Source organism: Pseudorca crassidens, chromosome 21 (genome assembly GCF_039906515.1).
Source record: "Pseudorca crassidens isolate mPseCra1 chromosome 21, mPseCra1.hap1, whole genome shotgun sequence".
Taxonomy (NCBI): Eukaryota; Metazoa; Chordata; class Mammalia; order Artiodactyla; family Delphinidae; genus Pseudorca; species Pseudorca crassidens.
In genome coordinates this window covers 15,853,483-15,878,371 of record NC_090316.1, presented here as the reverse complement: position 1 = coordinate 15,878,371, position 24,889 = coordinate 15,853,483, and the positions used below count along the sequence as shown (strand labels likewise).

The following is a 24,889-nucleotide window of genomic DNA, read 5'->3' as shown; positions in this document are numbered from 1 at the left end:
CACCAACAGTACTTCTCACTCCATTTGCTCCACAGAGATTGGTTTGTCTTGGGGCTTCTCCCAAGGGTCAGATCTCGTTCAAGACTTCCCTGGATAACAGGAACTTGGTGGAGCTCCAGAACCCATAGGCAACCTCCAACATGGCCATGTGAAGTCAGGGGCCATTTTGGTACTGAATGGTGGTTACAAATTCAAACTCAAGACACCTCCATTACTAGCTGTGGGATCTCAGGCAAGTCACATCATCTTTTTGTGCCTCATTTTTCTGGGCACAAATAGTATGTGCTTGCCAGGATTCTGAAGGAAGAGGTTGGTAGAGTGAAGCACTTAGAACAGAGCTTGGTCTGCAGCAAGAACCCAACAAATGTCTGCCACTCTTGTTACTGTGATGTAGCAAAATCAGGGTACCCCAGAACTTACTAGATTTCTGGTTTCTCTTCAGTGCAGATCCAATTCACTCTTGGGTCCAATTTAACTTACAGGTTACACATAAGACTTGATTTCCAAATTAAAGGGTTTTAGCCAAAAGACCACATTTATTGGCAGGTGTTGAATGTAGATTAGCTGAAGCTCATACAGAAACACAACACACAAAATCTCATATATATGTATATACCTGTATCATATACATATTTCGTAGATACAAATAACATCTATGTAGATATACACACACGTAATCTCTGGGACTGTGGGTCTAATCTGCTCACACTCCCTATGGGTATTTTTCTTGGGCTGTTCCTTGGGCTCTTTCTTGGGTTGTCTGAGCTGAACCGAGGCGTCCCTTCATCACTGATGTTTTCCTGAGCGTCAGCCAGGGCTGGCCCTGGGTACAACTGAGAGGCCAGGTTTGCTTACACAGAGCTGCTCTGCTCTGGCGCCCACCTTCCCAGGCCCACCCAGGATCTATGACCCCAGAACCCCCAGGACACTGGCGGTGGCAGCCTCCCAGCATCAAGTAATCAGCAGGCTCGCAGTGAATCGGGGAGCAAGGGCCAGCCCAGCGGGGAGATCCGTGGCTTGAGGCCATGGTGGGGGGTGGCCAGGGAGAGAGCCAGAGCAGAAGGGGGTGGACCTCAGCGCTAGGATATGTCTCACCAGGTCTTGGGCAATGGAAAAGCGTTTTGTATACAAAGAGGACCACCCAAATGTTAAGGGGCGTTATTATATAACTGTTACAACTTTTCATTCTAAGCCACTTGTTCAGTATCTATGCAGCGGGCAACACAGCAGAGAAAGCCCAAGAGCTCTGGGTGTGCACTGCCTCTGTGGCTGACACGTGTGTGGCCTCAGGCAAGTACCACTGTCCCCTCTTCAGACCTGACTTGCCCCTCTGTGAGGTCCCAGGAGAACAGGGTCTTTGAGAAACAGACAGTGACGACGTAAAATGCCTGGCCTATAGCAGACAGAGTGGGAAGGACTGTTCTAGACAAGATCCCCAAGGAATTAACCTCTGAGAGTTGACGTTTAAGCAAAGATCTTAAATGTCAATTCGGTCCCCTCTGGTGAAGAGAGAAGGTACTTTTCTCCACATAGCAATGGAACTTCCTAAAACTGGAAAACAAAACTGGCCCCAGGAAGGGCTTCAGTAGTGAATTATTTTCACAGCATCTTTTCTCTCCTTAAAGACCATGCAGAGTGGGACTATCTATTGTGGCGTGGTTCAGACTTCAGCAGGAGTTGCTCACAAAAAGTGGGGTTTGGGGATGTTTTCCATACATGGGGCGCTTTTGTTGACGGTCCTGTCTCCGTGGACTGTGCTTGGCAGGGGGCTTCAGGTGTGTCTTGAAAGGGCAGAAGGAACTTGCCAGCGAAGCCCAGGGCCCCAGGAGCCTCAGCGCCGGGCTTTGTGTGTCAGCTGGAACGCTTCCTGCGGCGATCAGTGACCACAGAAGACAACCCCACCGGCCAGGGAATGCGGAGGGGTGTCCAGGTACCGTGGGAGCACGGCGCTCAAGCCCACTGGGGACACACATGGCTTCTCACGTGTCCCCTTGCCTGGGCTGCTCCTAAGCCTCCAGCGGGGCTTGGTCTAGGAGCTGAGAAGCTCTGTTTGCGAAATCACCTGCACCCTAGAGGCCCGGGCAGGCGTTTGTCGAACGTGGGGATGGGAGTTTGAGGAGATGGCATGGATTTGTTATTCCATGATCCATCTGATTGGCTTCCCTCTACGCCCTGACCTCATTCCCTCCTGCTTCAGTTGCACTAATGACGCCACCTCATGGACAGACCTACTCACTGCAGGTGACGTGGATTTTTTTTTTTTTTTTTTTCCCCCTGTCAGTACTGTTCTCTGGGAAAATAAACTCTTCACCTGACATCCACTGCAACCTTCTAGGCCTGTGGGGATGCGAGAGAAGCTGAGGGCTCCACGAGCTTCACCGCCAGAATTTCTGTGTTGGCTGGACACTTCCGGTGGCCATCAGTGACCACAGAAGACAACCCAGGAAAGAGCCCAAGGAACAGCCCAAGAAAAATATCCATAGGGAGTGTGAGCAGATTAGACCCACGCTCCCAGAGATTATGTGTGTGTGTATCTACATAGATGTTATTTATATCTACGAAATATGTATGAGATGAGATACAGGTATATACATTTACATGAGCCTTTTTGTGTTGTGTTTATGTGTGTATGAGCTTCAGCTAATCTATATTCAACACATCTATTTTCACTTACTTAAAATGTTTAAATAAAGATTTAAATAAAGATTTATTTCTTTGAGTATATAAGGTAAATATTATATATTGATTTCTGGACCATTGCTAGGTCAACCTGGAGATGCTCTTGTATGCCTTTTCCTGTCTTCTCAGATTTCTTCTCTGGCTCCAATGTATTTTTTTTTTAAGATTTTTTTTTTTTAATGAGGACCATTTTTGAAGTCTTTATTGAATTTGTTACAATATTGCCTCTGTTTTATGTTTTGGTTTTTTGGCCGCGAGGCACGTGAGATCTTAGCTCCCTGACCAGGGATCGAGGCACGTGGGATCTTAGCTCCCCGACCAGGGATGGAACCCGCACCCCCTGCATTGGAAGGCGAAGTCTTAACCACTGGACCGCCAGGGAAGTCCCATGGTGTACCTTTTAAATTGATAAAAATTTCTCAGCTTCTGGGCCTCAGAACACATATCAGTAAAGAAGGCTAGTGGTGGGCATCAATAAGAGGTCTAGGACACCTTGCCCAAGCTGGGCGCCTATAGGTGTTTAATAAACGGCGTGAGTGGAGGTGTGGCTGGTGGGTGGTGAGGCTGTGACTGTTCCTGTGGCGCTGTGGACTCAGAGAGGTCGATGTGCCCAAGGTCAAGGACATTCGGGAAGACTCCACATTCCTGTCGGCAGGAGCAGCCTGGTTAGTATCTCTGCTCTTCGGTGCCGCAGTTAGTTGAATGAGTTAACTAATCAGAGCCTGGGAGCTTGATTTCTGAGCATCTCTACTGCTGATGATTCTTTGGCATCGTGAAAACACACAGAAGATGGAGAGGAGGGCTTCCCTGGTGGCGCAGTGGTTGAGACTCCGCCTGCCGATGCAGGGGACACGGGTTCGTGCCCCGGTCCGGGAGGATCCCACAGGCCGTGGAGCAGCTGGGCCCGTGAGCCATGGCCGCTGAGCCTGTGTGTCCGGAGCCTGTGCTCCGCAACGGGAGAGGCCGCAACAGTGAGAGGCCCGCGTACCGCAAAAAAAAAAAAAGATGGAGAGGAAAGCCACCTCTGATGTCTGGTTATTTCTCAAAGAACTGAGTGAAACTGGAGGTGGTGAGCCTCAGCGTTTCTGGATGTCTCCAGAATTCTCCCCCTTGCACGGGTCCCTTGTACTTGGGATAGTTTGCAGACACCTTAGTATTTTTATTCTGAGAGTGAAGACAGTGATAAGGACTCTCATTTCCTTCTCTCTCCTCTCCCAGTCTGCACCAGTGAGCTCTGGGAAGAGCTTCGAGAGTAGGATAGAGCAAAAGAAATTTCGTTCAGTTTGCAGTCCTCTCGATCTGGTTAGATGGTGAGAAGTTACCAGGCCAAACACCTTGTACAACATCCCAGCCAGCCCAGGGTAGCACGATTCGGTGTCCTGTGTCTAGAACGCGCAGGACCAAAGGTGTAGGTGAACTTGCCTAACTAAGGCCATGAGTTGACCGTGACTTGGTGTCCTCATCTGTCAAGTGAAGAGGTTGACCTCAGTGATCCTGACATTCCTTTTCAGGGTCAGCATTCTCTAATCCTCAACTTAAAAACTATAAAGAGTTTGAATTAACTTTGACAGTCCTTGTAGGGTTGTTAAAACAATGACACAGAGAATGCAAAACAGCAGAAAATCAAGCAAATATTTATGTTTCATTCAGAAATTCGGATGGACCACGTGTTATATCAAAATACTGATTGTTTGGCAGAGAACTAAGTGAGTCTGGGGAGATGAATAATTAATGTTAATAGTAGTTTGCGTTCTATGACCCCTACTGGTGGTCAGCTGAGAGAGGACGGAGTATGTGCCCCAGAGATACGCAACCATTCACTGGTTTGACAATTGTCTATTGAGGGTCTGCACCCAGCCCTCACCCTGGGAGAGCAGATGCATTCTGCTCATGGGGACATCTTAAAATGCAGATTTTGATTCAGTAGGTCTGGAGTGGAGCCCAAGAGTCTGCATTTCTAAAAGGCTCCCAGGTATGTGTGTGCAGTAAAACAAGTGTTCTATAAGGTTTTCTGCTGGTTGTTGAATGAGGGGTCCAGATTCTACATGCAGTAGAGTTCAAAGGATGGGGACAGTCCAAATGTTAGAAAGGAAGGCATAGCTTTCTTAGAAGAGGAGGGTCCAACAGTCTGATACTAGAATGCTGCTGTGGTTAAAATGCTTGTGGATAACTGAGAATTAACTGTTTAGGGAAAGGGAGGGAGAGTGAAGTATTTCTACAGGCGGCAGGACCCGAGCGTTATGAGGTCTGCGGTGCTATTAAAATGCAGTGGTGCTTCTGAAACACAGAGGCCCTCATCTCGAGGCTCTGGCCTTTCTGTCCTTCGAATTGAGGTTTGCCTTTGACTTAATGGAACAATTTTCTGCTGTAGCCACAACAGCCATTTCATTCCAAGATGGATTGCAATGCGAACCCATCTTTTTCCATTTCATGTCCCAAACCGCAGCACAATTAGTTTCTAAATAAATGTCAACGGCTGCTGGAGGAGGCTCTGACTGGAAGGCTGGAATAACTGTGGGCAACCACAGAGTGTGCTGGCATTGGCTATTCCCCTGTAAGGGCTGGGAGGTTCCGATGCACCCATCACGCTTAAACACCCTGGGTTTCCTGAGAGGCATCCACCCTGATGAGACCCTATTGAACATTTCTGAGGCAATGTAGTTTTGGAGACAGTAAGATGGAGTTTGGAAAGTCAACATATGTTTTAAGGTAAACACAGATCACGTCAGCCAAAAACAGTTGTGCCTGCTTCCGGGAGCTCATGATCCTTTGTCTTGACAGACTCCAATCGCATGTAGAGACGAATCCCCACCAAGCCGCACGCTTTGATGGGAGTGAGGACAGATGTTATGGGTTGAATCGTGTCCCTACCCTTCCAGATTCATACACTGAAGTCCTAACCCCCAGTATCTCAGAATATGACCTTGTTTAGAAATAGGGTCATTGCAGAAGTAATAAGATGGGATCCTAGTGGAGGAGGGTGGACCCCTAATCTAATATGACTGGTATCCTTAAAAAGGGGGAAATTTGGAGACAGACATGCACACAGGGTGAATGTCACGTGAAGATGAAGGTGGAGACTGGGATGATGCTTCTACAAGCCAAGGAACGCCAAGGATGCCAGGCGAACACCAGAAGCTGGGGTGGAGGCACGAGCAGATGCTCCCTCGCAGCCCTCAGCAGGACACAAGCCTGCCCTCACCTTGGCCTCAGACTTCTAGTCTCTAGAACTGTGAGACAATATGTTTCTGTTGTTTAAGCTGCTCGGTTTGTGGCACCCTGTCACAGCAGCCTTAGGATACTAATACAACAGACTGCTAATGGCATCCATAAAATTAAATAGTCATGTGTATGGTTTTGGGAAAAAATTGTTTCATCTCTGTAAAATGAGGAAGTTGGAGCAAGTGGCTAAATGCTAAGGGATGAAATCCCTTGCGTTCTGTGAAGGTGAAGCATTCTGTGATTCTCTGAGATTCTGCTCTATGGATCAACCTAGGACCATCTTGTGGGTAGCACCTGGAAGTGAGGGTTGAGAAACAACGTTCGCATCCACAGGAGGCTGAGGACAGGTGAAGGAGATGGAGCTCAAACAACCAGATAACCAGGCAGAACCTTAACCCTGTGGCACCTCAGATGCTAAAGAGACGGGACCCTGCCCGGGAAAGCGGGGCCCTGGGAGCAGAGGGCAATCCCCACAGAAAGCTAGGACGACCCCGGTGGGGCTGGCAGTGGCCCCGGGCCCCGGGTGGTCTGGAAGCAGCAGTTAGGAGTCAGGCTGAGACCGCTGGCCTGAGTTTCTGTCCCCCTGAGTGAACAGTTAGCAAAGGACAGGAAGGACCAATTCACAAACCAAGGTAGGCAACCTCATGACTGTTGGGGAATACTTGTTGAAGGAGACCCTTGGTAAGTTGGCAGGTAGGAACCCAGAGTCATCGTAACTCGGGTATGAAAGGAAATGTGACCTCACGTTGTGGTCACCGGCAGGTGGCGTGTAGGCATTTGGGTGATGTGTCCTGTGAACAGCACAGAGCAGGGGCCGTTCCGTGCTCCTCATTACTGATTTCCCTAGTCAGTGCCCTGCACATTGTAAACCATCAATTTGTTGCATGAAAGAAGGACAATGAAGTAGGAATTTGTTCCAGGAATATGGGAAACAATTAGCCAGCTTAGTAATTAGGACCATGTTACCCTTGTAGACCTGACTTTAATTAGCTGTTTATTTGAATTAAGTAATTAATTGTTACATTGATTGTATTATTTAGTGCCTGTTGGTGAAGGATAATGTGTATGACCACAAAGGTTAGCTTAGCAATTTGAGAATGAGTGGGAGAAGCAGAGTTAAACTTTCCCATGTTATCAGTCCCCAGATATCAGCCAGCTCTCTGAAATGTGCAAAGCGCTGTACTGGGTGCTTGTAATCAAGGTGCAGGGTCACGTATAAAGTGGCCAATGATTATTCCTCAAAATAGAACAGTAAGCAGAATCCCATGTTCACTGCACAGCCTCTCCTTCTCTTGTCTGTTTTTGTACGCGGGCTTTTCCTCTTCCAGAAATGCCCCAGCTTACAAAATCATCCTTCGAGGCTTATCTTTCCAATGACTTTATCCACTGTTGCCTCCAGATCTGCTGAATGGGAATATCCCCTCCTTTGCGTAGCCATCACTCATCACCAGTGTCCTGCAGAGCTCATACTCTACCTTGTGTTCAGTTGACAGCTGTTTGTCTCATTCCTGTCACTAACTTATATGTTCCCTGATGTGAGTTGAATAGTGTCCCCTCCCAAATCCATGTCCATCTGGAACCTCAGAATGTGACCTGATGTGCAGATAAGGTCTTTGCAGATGTAGTTAGTTAAGGATCTTGAGATGAGATCATCCTCGATTTAAGGGAAGGCCCTACATCCAATGACTGGTGTCTTTATAAGAGAAAGGAGAGGGAGGTTTGGAACAGATGCAGAGCAAGTACAGCCATGGGAAGACGGAGGCAGAGATCAGCCACAAGCCAAGGAAAGCCAGGAGCCACCAGAAGCTGAAGTGCTCAGAGGCAAGGAAGGCTCCTCCCCCCTCCCCTTGGGCTTTTGGAGGGAAAATGGCCCTGCTGACACCTTAATTCCAGATTGCTGGCCTCCAGCACTGTGCGAGAATAAATTTCTATTATTTAAGCCGCCGAGTTTGTGGTAATTTGTTATGGCAGCCCTAGGGAGTTAATACACCTGAGTATAATGTATGATTTTCCTTTGTATCTTCTCAAACTTGCTCATAAGCATTTGTGAAAATACTACATTTGCAAGTCATTCATCTCAGCTTTTATTGTTTTAAGCCATTGTGACTAAAGAAGCTCTTGTTAAAAAAAAAGAAGAAAAGGAAAGAAAAGAAAATCAAGGACCAAGCAATGTCCAATGACATTAACTAGTTATGTTTCCCTTGATATGCGTCCTGGGAGGTGCCGCGCCTCTGGCGTGCAAGATTGCTTGGATCTGGGTGAGAGCAGAAGGCCTGCTTAGTGCAGATATCTATCTGAATGAGGCCCTGGCTGCTAGAGGGAGCCCCATCCTCGTAGTGAGAGAGGCCTGCAGGAGAATCTAGATCCACTCTCTGTGGTCAGAGTGAGGCAGAGAGACTCCAGTTTCTGGATGCCTCGCTGGCTCCTCGAAGGGCATGTGAACAAGGCGGGCTTTCCCCAGTAGCCACAGGAGGTACACTCAGGAATTTGGAGCCAAGGATGACCTTATGTCCAGGCAGAATGGACTTTGTCATCGTTTGAGTGTATGCACTTAAGAGGTTTCCCCAGAGGGCACAGAATCGACTCCCCCACCCAGCTGTTTCTAGTGCATCAGCACTTTTGGTAGATCTGCTCAGAAACACACTAGTTTTCCAACGGCTGTTGATTTATCAAATAGAACTTACAATAGCTAACATATACTGAATGCCCCTCATGCCAAGATTATACTCAGCACCTTACACATATTTGATCATTAGATTCTCATGGCAACACTACAAAGTAGGAATTTAAAGCCCCCTTTTACAGAGGAGGAAACTTGAGCCTAGAGGTAAAATAACTCAAGCAAGGTCACACAAGGAGTCAGCTGTGCCTGCCCTCAAGCCGGGTCGGTCATTCTGCCTCCAAAGCCCAGGCTGTTAGTCCAAGCTACGACTGCTGTTCGAAGGATCTTTCTGCCTCAGGAAGGTAGGGGCACTCATGCGGGCCTGGGTCACAGGAGAGAAAGGGAAGACAAAGCAGAGAGCAGCTGCTGAAACCAGCTTCAAGATTTCTTCCACATCTGGTGCCCCCAGGGACACGCAAGGGCTGCTTAAGCAGGGTCATTTAGAAGTTCCAGAGTAGCTGACTGCGTTAGCTGAGCAAGCCCCCAGGCACATGTAACCTTTCTTCCTGCCCTGAGAACGCTTTACACACCCTCTGAGATTTCTGCCCTGGAACCAGGATGTGACTCCACCTACTTCACTTTGCTGAGCCTTTCCTAGGTGTCTTGGTCAACCAAGAGGATGAGGTTTTGCACCCCGGGGGCTAAATTCTCACTGGAGGGGTACGTGAGAATCCATGTCGGTGAGAACATAGGGAGGCCAGATGCACCCTTCCAGAGCCTCCTGCTTCTGTGTGGTTCCTTCTGATTTAAATGTCCTGTCCTTGTCAGGCTCTTTCCCTCTCGTAACTATTAGTGTGACGGGCATCACATTATTATCCTATTATTAGTCACACACCATGGGCAAATCACTATTTCAATCGGTATTGATTATAAATTATTACGTCAACTGCTCTACAATTCTGTAGTAATGTTCATCCTCAGGTACCTCAAAAATAGGAAAAACAAAAGCCCAGCAAGATTTCAGCCCAGAACCTGCCAGCACAGGGCTATTCCTTTGACATCTTGCTTCAGTGTCATTTCCTGGCGTCGCAAGTTATTTAATGCTTACACGGTGATATCTGATCTTTCTTTCTATTGTCCCCCAGTGGCCACCGGAGCGCTCTCATTCAAACACAAGCTCATGTGAAACCAAAGAGAAGGCAGTTACACTGCAGGGCACCACACAGCTGTGCTTTTAATATTTGCCCAAATGGCTTCCTAGGGTAACAGCAATCACCAAAGCTCTCTGTTTTGAGTAAGCAAACTCCATTTTAATCACAGATGGCACTGAGCATTGTGGCCCTGTAAGCCATTCTAGAGTGGCATTGAAGCGTCCCTTCTCAGCCTGGGCATCCCAGTATGGGAATGTGCACTCACCCACTTGGATTACTGGTGTTTCATTGGCAAGGCCTAGGCAGTTGTTCCCAGGGTGGGCTGGGAATGCAGCCATGCTGCCATTTACAAAGCAGACCTCAGCTCTCAAGGCAGATAGTAAATGTACTGCTTCCTGCAAAACTGGATTCCATAGCTGGATCTGTGTCTATCGCCTACTGCCACTCTGTCCTCAGTCTGGAGGGTAGCAGTTTGCTCCATCATGGGCATTACCAGGTATTTGGTGGTCCTTATTTAAAAAAGACTGTGCTTTGGGGTTTGAGAGGAGAGCAGGAATAGTCTATCCCTTTAAAAAAAAAAAACAAAAAAAAACCTCAGACACCTGGCTCTGTAGCATGTATCCATATCGATGTGTGGAGTGTGGCTGGTTGCATCTCCACCCATACATCTCCTCTTGACTTCTTACAGTGGAGCAATTCACGAGAAAGGAAGAGACTGACGAACCAGCTCTCCTATACCAAGTTCCTGTGACATCTTGAGTGTCTACTGCCCGAAAGTGAAGACTTGTTAAGGGCGAAAAGGACAAGCATGGGTGAAGGAAGCGGACCCCAGGTGAGTAGGGCAATGATTCTAAAGCCCAGCCCTGTCCATGCTATCTGGGGGGTGGGGGTGGGGATTGGCCCTTGGTTGCAGTAGCGGATGGAAGTCCAAGGGGACTGCCCTATGTGTGGTGCACACTCAAGGGAGCATGTGGCTTGGTGAGTCAGCCAGTGCCTCCAGCTCCTCCAGGGGCCGTATCATAAGTGGCACGCCTCACTGGGTGGTAAGATGCATGCTAACTGATGGAATCACCACCCAGAGTTGTTAAAAGACCAAGATGTCAAGCTGTTAGTGGCCACATTCCCACTGTCCAATCCAATTAAAATTAGCCTTTATTCTCATACATGGAAACTCAAGAGTGTCCACAGGCGTAGTTCTCATCGTATGACTCAGACACGCAGCGGTCTCTGGGTTCTCCAGCTGACCACAGACTGATTCTCGGAGGGCAGTGAGACTGGCTCATCATTCTGCATCTTCAAAAGCTTTCGTACTCTACGATTATCCTCATGGACATGTACATCTGACTTGACATAGGTCATCTTAAAAACAAAAACAAACAAACGTTCCCTTGACCCACATTCCGGCCCAACCACGGCCCATCTCTCTGCTTCTCCTTAGAGTAAAGCTCCTCAAACGTCATGGGTTATCACTGTCTCTAATTTTCTCACCCTCCATTCTCTCCCAACCAGCTTCTTCATTCCCAACTCTCAGAGGGGAACCGCTGACCTCCACTTACTTAATCCAGAGGCCAGTTCTCTGCTCCTTCTTACAAAACTTCCCACCAGCTATTGTCACAATTGACCCCCTCCCTCCTTCTTAAAACTTTTTCTTCTCCAGGGTCCCAGGATAGGTAGGTTTTCATCCTACCTACCATACTGTTGCTTTTTTCCATTCTCTTCTGCCTGACATCTTAATGTTAGATTCCCCTGGCGTTGAACCGTCAGAGTTTTCTCTTCTCTTCCCTTTGTTCCTCTCCTCTCCACTCTTTCTCCAGGTAATCTCTTTCAGTCTCATACCATCTATATATTCATGACGTTCAACTCTATCTTTCCAGAGTCCTCATCTTTCCCCTAAGGAAGCTGCCTCTATGACATCTCTGCTTGGATGTCTAATAGACACCTCAAATCAAATGTCTTCGCATCCCTCTTTGGAGGGATCTCCCCCAAGATTCTGTTGTGAGGCAAAGGACTCCTTCATCTCCCCAGTTCTCAGATCCAAAAGCTAAGAATCGTTTATCTTTGACTCCATTTTTTCAGTTATATCCCACGTTGAATGCCATAGTCCTATTTGCTCTAACTTCAGAATATGTCCCACAATCTAATTACATCTCACCACATCCAAATCATTATCTCCTCCTAGACCGCCGCAAGAACTCCTCTCTCTGGGTGTCCACACTTCCCCTACTGTACTGCATTCTCTACCTAATGGGCAAAATAACTTCTTAAGAGTGTAAATCTGCATATTGCTCTCTTGCTTAAATCCTGCTAATGGTGTCTAATCATATTACAGAATAAAATTTAAGCCACTTGCCATATATGTAATCTGACCCCTGTCTACATGATCTGACCCCATCCTCCTTGCCTCCATTCTCGGCTTTCTCTCTAAGCTCATTACACTGGCCTTCATTCTAGACCTCAGGCAGCCCTGACTTGCGCCTGTCTCAGGGTCTTTGCACTTGCTGTTCCTTCTGCCTGGAATGCTTTCCCCCCAGACCGTGGCATAATTAACTCTGCGTGGTTCAAGTCTCAGCTTTATCGTCACCTCGTAAGAGAGGATGTCCCCCACCTCGGCTTAAAGCAGCTCCCAAACCTCATCATTCTCTATCTCATTACACTCTTTTCCTGCACGTTGATGAACACTCTCTTCTTGAAATTGTCTTTTTATTTGTTTACACTTATCTTTGTCTCCCCACGCTAGAGCATGTAACAGCCCTCTTGTCTGTCTCGTTCACCGCTATTTCCCTAACTTACACTAAAGCCTAGCCCATATCCTATGCTCAATAAATACTTGTGTGAGGAAATGCTCCCATTATGATAAATTCTCTACTGTGTTTCTGTTGCTGGTATGAAGCACAAGGCTTCTAAATCTGGCAGCACAGAAGAATTACCTAGACATGCTTTTCATAATTCATACTCTTGGGCCCCATCCCAGGATCTATTGACGTGCCGTTGAAAGTGTCCTGATCTTTCCATTCACTCTGAAGAAACGTCTTGAATTGGCAAAGACGAAGAGCAGGGGGTTAAGATTCAGGCCAATGGAATTTGGGTTAAGCGGTCCCGTGAGTCCTTTAGCTTGCAGTTGGTTCTGGGGCTGGAGAGAGATGAGAAGTTGGACTCCGTGGCGTGGGCCCGTCTGGCTGTTGAGAGCCACGGTCCAGTTTGGGAGCTGAGTGATTCTGTGAATTCCCAGGGCACCTATTCGCTCAAGGAAAACTCCTTACCTCACTATGTCCTTCAGCACCATGATCTAGAACTCTGCTATTCAATACAGTAGCCATGATTTAAATTTGAATGAATTAAAATTAAGGTATTTGAATCAAATTTACTAAAATTAAAATAGAATAAAATGAAAAATTCCATTCTTCAGTCTCACTGGCCACATTTTAAGAACTCACTCACCATATGGGCGAGAGGCTACAGTATCTGACAGTGCATTTCTGTCAGTGTAGAAAGTTCCGTTGGACAGTGCTGGTCTGGAAAATGGGCTCCTGGGACATTGAGGGCATCCACCTGCTGTTGTGATTGCTTTAAATGCCAGCCCTGTCAGTCCTACATGGAACTAAGCTCTACCCTGGTTAGGCAATGGGTCTCTTGAGGCCTGGGAATTTCAGTTGAGCAGGTGAGAAGCTGATGAAAGCAACTTGTAAAAACATGTGCCAGGGCTTCCCTGGTGGCGCAGTGGTTGGGGGTCCGCCTGCCGATGCAGGGGACGCGGGTTTGTGCCCCGGTCTGGGAGGATCCCACATGCCGCGGAGCCGCTGGGCCCGTGAGCCATGGCCGCTGAGCCTGCACGTCCGGAGCCTGTGCTCCGCAACGGGAGAGGCCACAACAGTGAGAGGCCCGCGTACCGCAAAAAATAAAAAAAAAACAAACATGTGCCAGCAGACTTGCCCACTCACAGAGGAGATGCACATTTTCACAGAAATACACTTTTGTTGCTTCCAAGGACATGGCGACAGCACATCTCTGGGACAGGCAGGGCACTTTCCTTAGCTTGTTCTCCTTGAACTCTGAGTCCAAGGTCACTCATGGGAATATCACTGGGATTTGTTAGATAACTGTTTCTTAGGCTTACATGTTTTATCCCCAGTGAGAGGATCAGTCAGTCTAAGGCAGGGGAAATGAGTTGCGCTCTTATCTTCTCCCTGGCATTTCACATAGAAATGGCAAACACTCGCACTATAATGAGCTCGGCACATGCCTCTTTTTGTTTGCTCATGAGGTTCTCAAGGGCAAGGATTATATCTTATTCCCTTCACTGCAGCAGCTGGTACTATGCATGATGCATAATTGTTCCTATACAAATTGGATGGATAGGTGGATGGATGGACAGGTGAATAGGTGGATGGATGGATGGATGGATAGATGGAGGGACTCAGAGCCACACTGATGGAAGATTCCACATTTCCATGATATTACCATTTCTAGCAACACATCATTTCTCATCTCAGGACTTCGGAGGAATTCAGCATTATTCTCTCTTCTGAAGATGAGGAGACATAATCTTACAAGTCAACAGTGAGTAGATGAGTGAGGAAAAGCTTTTCCAGTGTCATCAGAGCATCCTCATGGGACTTTATGGAAAAAGCCATTTCCTCTCTCTCTCTCTCTCTCTCTCTCTCTGGTAGAAAGCCCAGCTAGAGAAAGAACAAATTTAGCTCAAAAAGAAACATGGTAATAGGGAACTTTCATAAGAAATTGCATATGTGCCTTGTGAAACATTCAGGTTCCCAGAGCATTTTGGGTTACTCTTTTAAGAACCCAATACTGAGTGCTTATTATAGACTTTTGAATCCTCTATCCCCACATCGTGTCATCGTGTCTCAGAGAAAAAGGAGGACGAGCTTGCGCGTTGCGCAGCAGGGAGCTACATGAGATCACAAAACCAGGCATAGGCCAGCTCTGAGCCACCTGGCAAAGGAGGCAAGTTTGTCAGGGGCACATTCCTTATCTCCTTTTTGTTGTTCATGACCGTGAGCCTGTGACACCAGTGGGAAACCCAGTAATGCTTATGTAAGACAACATGAGCAGACTGGTCCCCACTTCTAACATACTTTTTCGTGTTAAATGATCAGTTCTATAAGTATCGCTTGCTTTTCTTTTTGTCATTCTTTTCTGACTATAAAAATAATCCACATTCATTATAGGAATATAGAAAGGTATAAAGAAGACTAAAAATTCTTGCAACCCTGCTATCCTGAGTTTCTGTTGCATATATTTTAGTGTATTTCCTCCTTATCCTTTACCTGTGCATATATGATATAAATATGTTATATCTTTTTTAAAGTAATTAGAATCATGTTCACACTTCATTACTTGATCTTTATATTTGACAATGCATTACTATTATTATTATTTTTTTTTTTTTTTGTGGTACGCTGGTCTCTCACTGCTGTGGCCTCTCCCGTTGCGGAGCACAGGCTCCGGACGCGCAGGCTCAGCGGCCATGGCTCACGGGCCCAGCCGCTCCGCGGCATGTGGGATCTCCCCGGCCCGGGGCACGAACCCGTGTCCCCTGCATCGCAGGCGGACCCTGAACCACTGCGCCACCAGGGAAGCCCTCTGAAGCTTTTGGAAAGCTGCGTCCTTGTCTGTTTTTTCAGCTGAATCATGCTTATGGACCTGCTGTCTTTGTGAAGTTTGTGATCTGTGCTGATGAGCTCATATTTTTCGAAAGTTTTATCTATGGCAATTCTTTGAGGCAAATCTGAGAGGACTTGCTTTTCCATGAGCCTAGGACTACTTCCAACCCAGCAGCACTCTATATGAATTCTGTACTTCAGTGTTTTGGGACTACCCAGATAGTGTGGATTGAAGTTGGAAAATTATACAATAGCCTTGTGTTTATGTATAACCAAGGCAGAGAGTTTGTTCCTTTACCCAAGTACTTCCTCAGGTTGGAGGAAGGCAGTTTGCCTTGATGTCTGGGTGGTAGTGGGGAGGGACAGCATATATCCAATTCATGTCAACACCGAAAATATAACCTATTGGGTTTCTTCACTGTGTGAAGATCTTCTGCCAGGTCCTGTGCTTTGTGAGGTCCCAAGCCTTTTTCTTTGTTTTTTTTTGGCTGCGCCGCCAAGCGGCTTGTAGGATCTTAGTTTCCAGACCAGGGATCAAATCCGTGCCCCCTGAAGTGGAGGCTCTGAGTTCTAACCGCTGGACCACCAGGGGATTCCTGGAGGCTTTTTCCTCATGTGGCCCGACCACTGGAGTTTGACAGACACCCTCAGGATGAAAGTCAGCTTTAGGGTTCCAAAGATAGTTCTAGAACGAGAGGTCATTTTTAGCCCAGAGCCTCTGTCGGTTCTCCAGAAGGGTTAGGCTGGCCTGTGGTGCGAAACATTCAATGCTGCCGTCACCTCTATTCTGCTACTCTCCTGACCAGCTCAGTGAGTCTTGCCTCTTATGAGAGCTGGGTCCAGAGGAAAGCATCTTCTAGAAGCCAGCTCTAGATGGCCCAGCCTTTTGTGTCAAGTCCTTATCCATGCACGACTGTCCTGTGCTTCAGCTCTGCCCCCCCCACAATCACAGAGTGCCTCAGCCATGGATTCCCACCACCATCTCTCTGGTCACTTCTTCTCCATTTCCCACCCACTCCTTTGAAAAAATAAGTAGAAGAGTCATCTGTCTTGGAAGATAACTTGGTGACACTCTCCTCTTTCAGAAAGGGCTAGGAAGAGAGGCTAAATTCAAAGATTCTACATCCCCCAAAACTGTATGGAGACAGGGCATCTGCCACGTCCCCTCAGGGAGGGCCTGCCAACTCTTATTGCAGGAGGATTTTTTTTTTTTTAATTTTAAAAGCCTGAGCCAGTGTATGGAGTGGGTATCTGGCTTGAAGCCATTCTGAAGCATCGTAACACAAGGCAGGTGGCTGAAAAGTGCCTACACACTCACCTGGCACTGCCTTCGGTTTCTCCAAGAGCGGAGCTGGACTTGGTCTCCAAGCTCAGGGCATCCAGCACAGGATGAGGGAGGCCAGGAACACAGAGCAGAAGTCTGCCTGAGAGACACTCTACTCCATCTGACAATTTTCCGGTTGTATGTAAAACCTCCAGTGTGATTTATGATTAGCTTCTTTCTTATGAAAAACATATTTTATTCCTTAAGAAGAAAGCATTTTATTAAATAGGTAGTGGGGTAATATCTATAAACTTCTTCCACATCTTAATGCATTTGTTTTTCATCCTTACTGTTGGTCAGACTTCCATAACCACCTTTCACTCAGGGATCAAGAAAGGGCATTGCTATTACACTAGAGGAAATAATTCATGAATTTTTAAGTGTGTATGACTTATTAATTTGTTTCCTAAATACTGAAATACCATTTTTTTAATGATTAGGTTTTGAATCTCTTTCTTTGGGGTTAGTCTTGTCCAGGGGAGCCATAGGAACTGTGTGACCCTAGGACTGAGGGTCCCTCTTACTGGGTATCACTGTGGACCAATTTGTGCAGGTTGAAGAAAAAAAAAGTTCTGACACTGGGCTTATTGACACGCCTTCTGACCTTCCTCATTAGCTGTTGTTGCCAGGCTCTCCCCTACCCCAGCAGACAGCCTCGGGCAGTAACAAGAGAAGCTAAGCACATTTTCAAATTCAAAGTCAGGTCTGCAAAGAGCGGGGAGTTTGGGCTTTCTCCTTGGACAAGGGCAGGACTCAGCCCTCTCACGTTGTTACCAGCCCTGCCTCGTGTTTTCAGCAGGATAAATCAGGCCAATAAACTCTGCTGCTTGATGGAAGGTAAAAGGCATAAAGGTGAATATTATTTAGGAGACGAAAGATCAGTTAGTGCTTGGGAAATGCTTAAGTCAAGAGAATTCTTTTTCTATTCCTGAAGGTGGGTCACTTGGAAATTAAGCTTGACTATGAGTCCCATAGGTCTAAAAAGCGTTACAAGTATTGGTCAACGAATTAACTGCTGACATATTTGACAAAAGATGGTGGAATAAAATGCTATCTGTCTCTTTCTCTTCCTGGAACATACAGGAAATAAGATCTACTATCCCCAAACCATTCTGAAGAATATTTGGCACTAATTGAACTACAGTAGCAGGAGCAAGGGGTGCCGGCAACAGCCCAGCGCCTGACACGCGACAAACGTTGACTGAATGGATACTGAAGCATCCCCTCTTTAGATCCAAAGCAGGATGCTAACATCTCTGAAAGTAAGTGAAAGAATACTATAAAACCCAACCTGGGGTGCTATACTTGGAACAATTAAGTTTAAATTCCTGGAGAGGACACAGGAGAAAGAAGGGCCGTTTCTGTAGTGGGATTCTAAAGTTTGTCATTTCAGAATGGCGGGGGGTGTGTGGATGGCATAGGATGGAACCCTAGAACCAGCCCTCTGTGTGTTCTAAGACCCCCACTCCCCCAGCCTTTCTCACTGCAAAGGAGAGGAAAGCCCCAAACTTAAAGTAGGTAGATATTCAGAGCAGAGAGCCCAGCCCACTTAAGCAGAAAACCTAGATAATAATAATTATGAGTAAATTTAAAAGCTGTGCTTCATAACCTAAGAATATGATTAAAGCAATGCTCAGAGGAAAATTGTTAGGTTTAAGCACTTAACATTAATAAATAAAAAATAATCAAAATAATGCATTGATTATTCAACTCAAGAAGTCTGAAAAAGAACCCAAGCTAATTACAGAAAGCAAAAGGAAGACATTATGTTGAGAGTTGAAATGAATAAATTTTAAAAAATAGATATTTGGCAGAAAAAAAAATGAATCCAAAGTCTAATGGTTTTAAATGAAAGAGATAAACCATTAATATCCCACCCGCCAAAAACTGAGGACAAAATACAAGTCCATAAAATTAGAAAGGAGAATGGGGAAATAACACAAAGATGGATGCATTTTTTTTTTTTTTTTTTTGCGGTACGCGGGCCTCTCACTGTTGTGGCCTCTCCCGTTGCGGAGCACAGGCTCCGGACGCGCAGGCTCAGCGGCCATGGCTCACGGGCCCAGCCGCTCCGCGGCATGTGGGATCTTCGCAGACCAGGGCATGAAACCATGTCCCCTGCATCGGCAGGCGGACTCTCAACCACTGCGCCACCAGGGAAGCCCTGAAATTTTGAAAAAACTTTATGCTCAATTCTAAGCAAACACATGGGAAAACCTAAGGAATTACCATATATGATGTTGGGAAGTTGTCTAGATGGCAGACCCAGATAATTTCACAAATGAATTATTTTAAATCTTTAAGAAATAGGTCGCTCTAACAGTTTAAGAACCTTTCTAGAGTAAGGAAAATAAATGCTTCCAACCTCATCTTACACAGCCAGCATAACGCTGATGCCAGAATTTGACACTGATGGCATATCATGCACACACAGCACTCACAAGCAGAAGGCCAGGTTTGCTAATAAATCTAACGCAAAAATCTTAAATAAAATATTGATACATTAGTTAGCATTTTCTTTTTTGCAACTGACACACTTTCTAATAGCTCCTTGACCAGAGAGGAAAATATAGCTCTATTAGAAAAGAAAAGAATTTAAATATTTCAATGCTGCAGAAGGGCACTGTGGGAAAACTGACTTTTGATCATGACCTTTGACTCCAGGGTCGGTGTTAGAACCAACAGAGGAAAGAACATTAAATCAGAATCGAGAGCTGGCCTGCGGGTCAAGGTTGCTCACAAACACAGACTTTCACCCTGCTTTCTCCAGTCAGAAATTTCTTTTGATTTTGCTGTGCTTGAGCGTGGTTGCATGGGCGCTTAGGGTTGCTGATGTTAGCAAGGCCACGTTCAGTTCCAGTGCGAAGATCATGAAGCCCAACAGCGAGAAGCTGGACGAGTATGAGTTGGGCATCTCCCAGGCCCTCCTGCAGTTGGAGATGAACCCGGACCTCAAGGCCCAGCTGTGGGAGCTGAACATCACGGCTGCCAAGGAAATTGCAGTTGGTGGTGGTCGGAGAGCTATCATAATCTTTGTTCCCGTTCCGCAACGGAAATCTTTCCAGAAACTCCAGGTCCAGCTAGTGCGTGAGTTGGAGAAGAAGTTCAGCAGGAAGCATGTTGTCTTTATTGCTCAGAGGAGAATTCTGCCTAAGCCAACTCGAAAAAGCCATACGAAAAATAAGCAAAAGCATCCCAGGAGCCGCATTCTGACTGCCGTGCACGACGCCATCCTGGAGGACTTGGCTTTCCCTAGTGAGACTGTGGGCAAGAGAGTGGATGGCAGCCGACTCACGAAGGTTCATTTGGATAAAGCACAGCAGAACGGTGTGGAACACGAGGTTGAAACATTTTCTGGTGTCTATAAGAAGCTCACCGGCAAGGACGATAATTTTGAATTCCTAGAGTTTCAGTTGTAAACAAAAATGACTAAATAAAATATTATTCACAATTAAAAAAAAAAAGTTTCTTTTGAAAAAAGTGAATGTTCTGGGCTTCCCTGATGGTGCAGTGGCTAAGAATCCGTCTGCCAATGCAGGGGACACGTGTTCGAGCCCTGGTCCGGGAAGATCCCACGTGCCGCAGAGCAAGTAAGCCCGTGCGCCACAACTACTGAGCCTGCGAGCCACAACTACTGAGCCCACGTGCCACAACTACTGAGCCTGCCCGCCTAGAGCCCATGCTCTGCAACAAGAGAAGCCGGCGCACCGCAACGAAGAGTAGCCCCCGCTCGCCGCAACTAGAGAAAGCCCACGCGCAGCAATGAAAACCCAACCCAACCAAAAATAAATAAATAAAATTAATTAATTAAAAAAAAAGTGAATGTTCTGTTTAGGTAAGTTCTTCGGAAAGGAGGATGTGAGCCTGTGACTACCGTTCCTCTTCCTGTTCAGTGAGACGGGCAGCCTGGTGGGTGAGAGAAACAGGGTGAGGAGCGGGAGGGAGATGGGCCATTCTTCAGAAGAATAAAAATGGAGTTTGTAGAGGGGAAGTAAAGGCGACAGCAAAGAGACGGGCTGTGACATCCTTGGAGTGGCGTCGACGAGCGACATCAGCCATAAAGAAAGGCCGTCACGGCTGGTCGTTGCTGACAAGACCCTCAGTAGTAAGAGATTAGGGCCGAAGTCCTTTAGCCGGCTCCGTGGAAGCTTAGCCGACTGCGCTCTGTTTAATCCTCTCAGGCAAACAAGCCCTTCTCACCAGGCCTTGGACGGCGGCTGGTGCCAATTCTGGCCTGAAGAGCCGGCCAGCTTTGGAAATTAGACCATTCTTCTGCGAGCCCTGGGGGGAAGTTCATGAGTCAGTTTCTGAAGTGTGGAAAGCCAGTCTGCTAATGGCACAAGGCTTCAGCATAATGCAGCCAAGCACAGTGGTAATAACAATCTCCAAGGTAATATTCACTGTGGAGCCAGGAAAGAAGAAGGCTGCAACCCAGCCTTGCCTCTGACACTCCAGGCTGGCCAGGCCCCTGAGGGGACATGGAGAGAAGTGGTTCTAGCACAGGACCTGTGGGATCGGAGATTGAAACTGGCCTTTTGAAAACTAAAACTAGAGCTACCATATGATCCAGCAATCCCATTCCTGGGCATAAGTCGGGAGAAAACCACAATTGGAAAAGATACATGCACCCCAATGTTCATTGCAGCACCATTTACAAGAGCCAGGACATGGAAGAAACCTAAATGTCCATCAACAGAGGAATGGATAAAGAAGATGTGATACATATATACAATGGAATATTACTCAGCCATAAAAAAGGATGAAATAATGCCCTTTGCAGCACCGTGGATGGACCTAGAGATTGTCATACTGAGTGAAGTAAGTCAGACAGAGAAAGACAAATATCATATGATATCACATGTGGAATCTAAAAAAAGGCGACAAATGAATTTATCTACAAAACAGAAATAGAGTTTCAGATATAGAAAATAAATTTATGGTTACCGTGGGGGGGTGGTAAGAGAGGGGGAATAAATTGGAAGATTGGGATTGACATATACACACTACTGTATAAAAAATAGGTAACTAATAAGGACCTACTCTATAGCACAGGGAACTCTAGTCAATACTCTGTATTGGCCTGTATGGGAAAAGAATCTAAAACAGAGTGGATATATCTATATGTATCACAGTTTCACTTTGCTTTACACCTGAAACTAACACAACATTGTATATCAGCTATACCCCAATAGAAATTAAAAAGGAAAGAAAGAAACTGGCCTTTTGAGGGAACAGCACCAGAAGCTAGAAACCCCCAGAAACACTTGAAACATTTTCCCAGAGGGATGCCCATCCCAGCCCCCCGAGCCACAGCAGGCTGCTGCTGATGGAAGCATTCCAAGAATGGGTAGGAAGTGAGTCTGGCTCTGAGACAGGACTTTCAGTTGATGGAGTCCTATATATGAAGATCTTCTTCTAAAGTCATTTCTTAAAATTTGTCCCTTAAAAAGAGGGGACAAAGGTTAGCTTTTAATCGGGTTAAGGTCTCAAAGTCTGGATCAGTCTATTTTGTGTAGGTATGTGTTTATCATCCAGAGTACTTAAGGGTCTTTGTTTTGGATTTGCCACCAGGAAAGGTATAAAGCAGTGCTCCCCCAAGTAAATATAAGGCCTCAAATGGAGTTCTACAGTTTTGAGTAACCATATTAGGGAGTTAGAGGCTGTGAACGTTGGGTGATAACGGTATGTCATTGTAGGTTCATCAGTTGTAATAAATGTTTTGTCCAGCTGCGGGGTGTTGACAGTGGGGAAGTTCCAGGTGTGGGACAGAGAGGGTAGACGGGAACTCTCTCTACTTTCTGCTCAGCTTTGCTGTGACGCTAAATCTGCTCTAAAAAATAAAGTCTATTTTTTTAAATAAAAGGAAATAGAAGAAATTAATTTTTTTGTGTGTGGTACACGGGCCTCACACTGTTGTGGCCTCTCCCGTTGCGGTGCACAGGCTCCGGACGCACAGGCTCAGCGGCCGTGGCTCACGGGCCCAGCTGCTCTGCGGCATGCGGGATCTTCCCGGACCGGGGCACGAACCCGCGTCCCCTGCATCGGCAGGCAGACTCTCAACCACTGCGCCACCAGGGAAGCCCAAAATTAATTTTAATAATATATTTTATGTAACCAAATTATTATCACTTCAACAGATAATTAAAAGCATAATAATGAGCTCATTTACCTTCTCTTTTCATGTTAAGACTTGGAATTCAGCTCATCTCAATTCAGAGTAGCCACTTTGAAGTGCTCAGTAGTCACATGGGGGCTGGTGGCTGCCGTATTAGACAATGAACGTAAAGCGTTCTATCACATGGTCCCTGGGAGCTTATAAACACGCACCCTTATCCTGTATTCAGTGCAGTGCAGCAGGGGAGGATGGGAGATTTACCTGTTCAGACCCCACTGGAAAGAGATGGGAACTTCGCTAGAGTTTGGCGCCAGCTACTAGTACTGGGTGGGTTTTACAAAGCTCTCGCCTCCTTTCAGGTTCTGGTTAACTAACAACTTGGCTACCCAGCCAGACAGTTCAGAACTAATCCCTGACGGCTGACAAAACAGATCCCACAGGACCAACTGGGCCAACCCAAATTCACATAGCTCCTCTTAGAGCATTTGCAAGGTCTCCATTCAGCCCAGGTTTAGAGGGATGACACGAGGTGGGGGCAGAATGAAACTGACCCTCGGGATGATCCCTGTGGATGTCCTTAGCTTAAGGATTCAGGTGACTGCTTAGCCAGGACCAAGGCCAGTAGCAGGACTGGTTCAGACATACCACTCTTGCCACTCCTGGAGGGAAGTTTGGCCTAAACGTCCACAGTTTAGGGGTGCAGTTCTTAAAGCGCCTCCACCCTTCACACGCAGCTAGCGCCTCACCCCGCCACCCCCTTCCCGGAGGCAGCTGCAGCCGGCACACCTCAGCCCGCACTGGCTCGGATGCCTGCTGTGTATATTCATCTAGCCCTGGCCTCCCACTCATCCCCCAGACCTCTGACCCCCAGGCTCTAATCCCTGGCTTAAAATCCACATCTAGATCCCTTCAGAGATTCCTGTCTGGTTCCCTGACCTTTAACTTCTTGCTCAACTCTGCCTTCCTGATCCTGCAGTCTCTTAAGTGTGGGCAGAAGTTCTTCTCTGCCACAGGGACCCTGGGGAGCCCTCACCAGCCAGGCTGGCCCAGGCTTTTCCTGCCTCCCCTCCCCACTCATTGGCATTAGAGAGCCATTTGGGTGCAGTGAAGTCCAAGGCTAACCCCTGCCGCCAAGGTCCCGGGAAGCCCCTGATAGAAGGGCCAAGGGGGGGTCTCACAGCCCGGCCCTCGTCAAGGCCTCTCCGCTCCCACCATCTGCCCCACCTCTGTGTCGGAGCTACTGTGCTCATTTCAGAATGCTCAACTTCTACATCGGCAAAGCCTCAAAATTCAGCGCCTAGAACATGTTGATCTTAACTTCCATTCTTTCTTGCTTTCAGTATTGACACTGCACAAACCCATGCAACACAAGAATTCTTCTCTCTGTGGGAGCTGAATACTACATCAGATCGCTATGTGATGACTTCTTTTGCAACTTTGGGTCTCTTTGGAGGTGAGGGCTTGAGAGAGACTCAATACATGCACAGGCATGAATGGGATTGTTCAGATAAACCTGTACTTTCCATAATTTCTATGAAGATTTCCAGAGCATACACTTCAGGGGAGGGTAAGGAGCTCTACTATCACCTGCATTCCCTAAAAATCCCCTGGTTTTGGTCGCCGTTTTTGCTCAGCCCCAAGTAAAGAAATATTTAAAAATAGAAACCCTGAGACATTTCCGTTGTTCTGAACCAGATGATCACCGACGCTGAAATGTTCCAGCTTTCCACTAGGGGGAGACTCTAACGCAGTCCAGGTGCCCGGAGGAGCTGTCGGGGAAGGTACTGAACTGGTGGCGCAGTGGTTAAGAGTCCGCCTGCCAATTTAGAGGACACAGGTTCGAGCCCTGCTCCGGGAAGATCCCACATGCCTCGGAGCAGCTAAGCCCGTGTGCCACAACTACTGAAGTCCACGTGCCTAGAGCCCGTGCTCTGCAACAAGAGAAGCCACTGCAGTGAGAAGCCCACTCTAGAAGAGTAGCCCCCGCTCACCGCAACTAGAGAAAGCCTGTGTGCAGCAACAAAGACCCCGCGCAGGCAAAAATAATAAATAAATTTATAAGAAAAGAAATGGGATTATTGGGTGTGTGTCTTCTAACTGGAAACACAACTCTTTTCTGTATATTGGCTTTGATATGACTTTGTGGTTAGATTTAATTTGGGTGCTGTCAGAGTG

At 46.8% G+C, this 24,889-nt stretch overlaps 1 protein-coding gene and 1 long non-coding RNA gene across 2 annotated transcripts in view; both read left to right on the top strand.

Annotated features, from left to right (window-relative positions):
* The window catches only part of LOC137216099 (uncharacterized), a 44,386-nt gene that overhangs the window by 13,981 nt on the left and 5,516 nt on the right, over positions 1-24,889 (top strand). The window contains exons 2-3 of the long non-coding RNA XR_010939591.1: positions 10,343-10,486; positions 17,683-17,861. This is a non-coding gene — a long non-coding RNA (uncharacterized lncRNA). The remainder of the gene's footprint in view (positions 1-10,342; positions 10,487-17,682; positions 17,862-24,889) is intronic.
* LOC137216184 (small ribosomal subunit protein eS7-like) lies at positions 17,994-20,056 on the top strand. Its single transcript, XM_067722105.1, has 2 exons — positions 17,994-18,003; positions 19,264-20,056. The coding sequence occupies exons 1-2, from the start codon at positions 17,994-17,996 to the stop codon at positions 20,016-20,018; spliced, it is 765 nt and encodes a 254-aa protein (XP_067578206.1). The 3' UTR covers positions 20,019-20,056.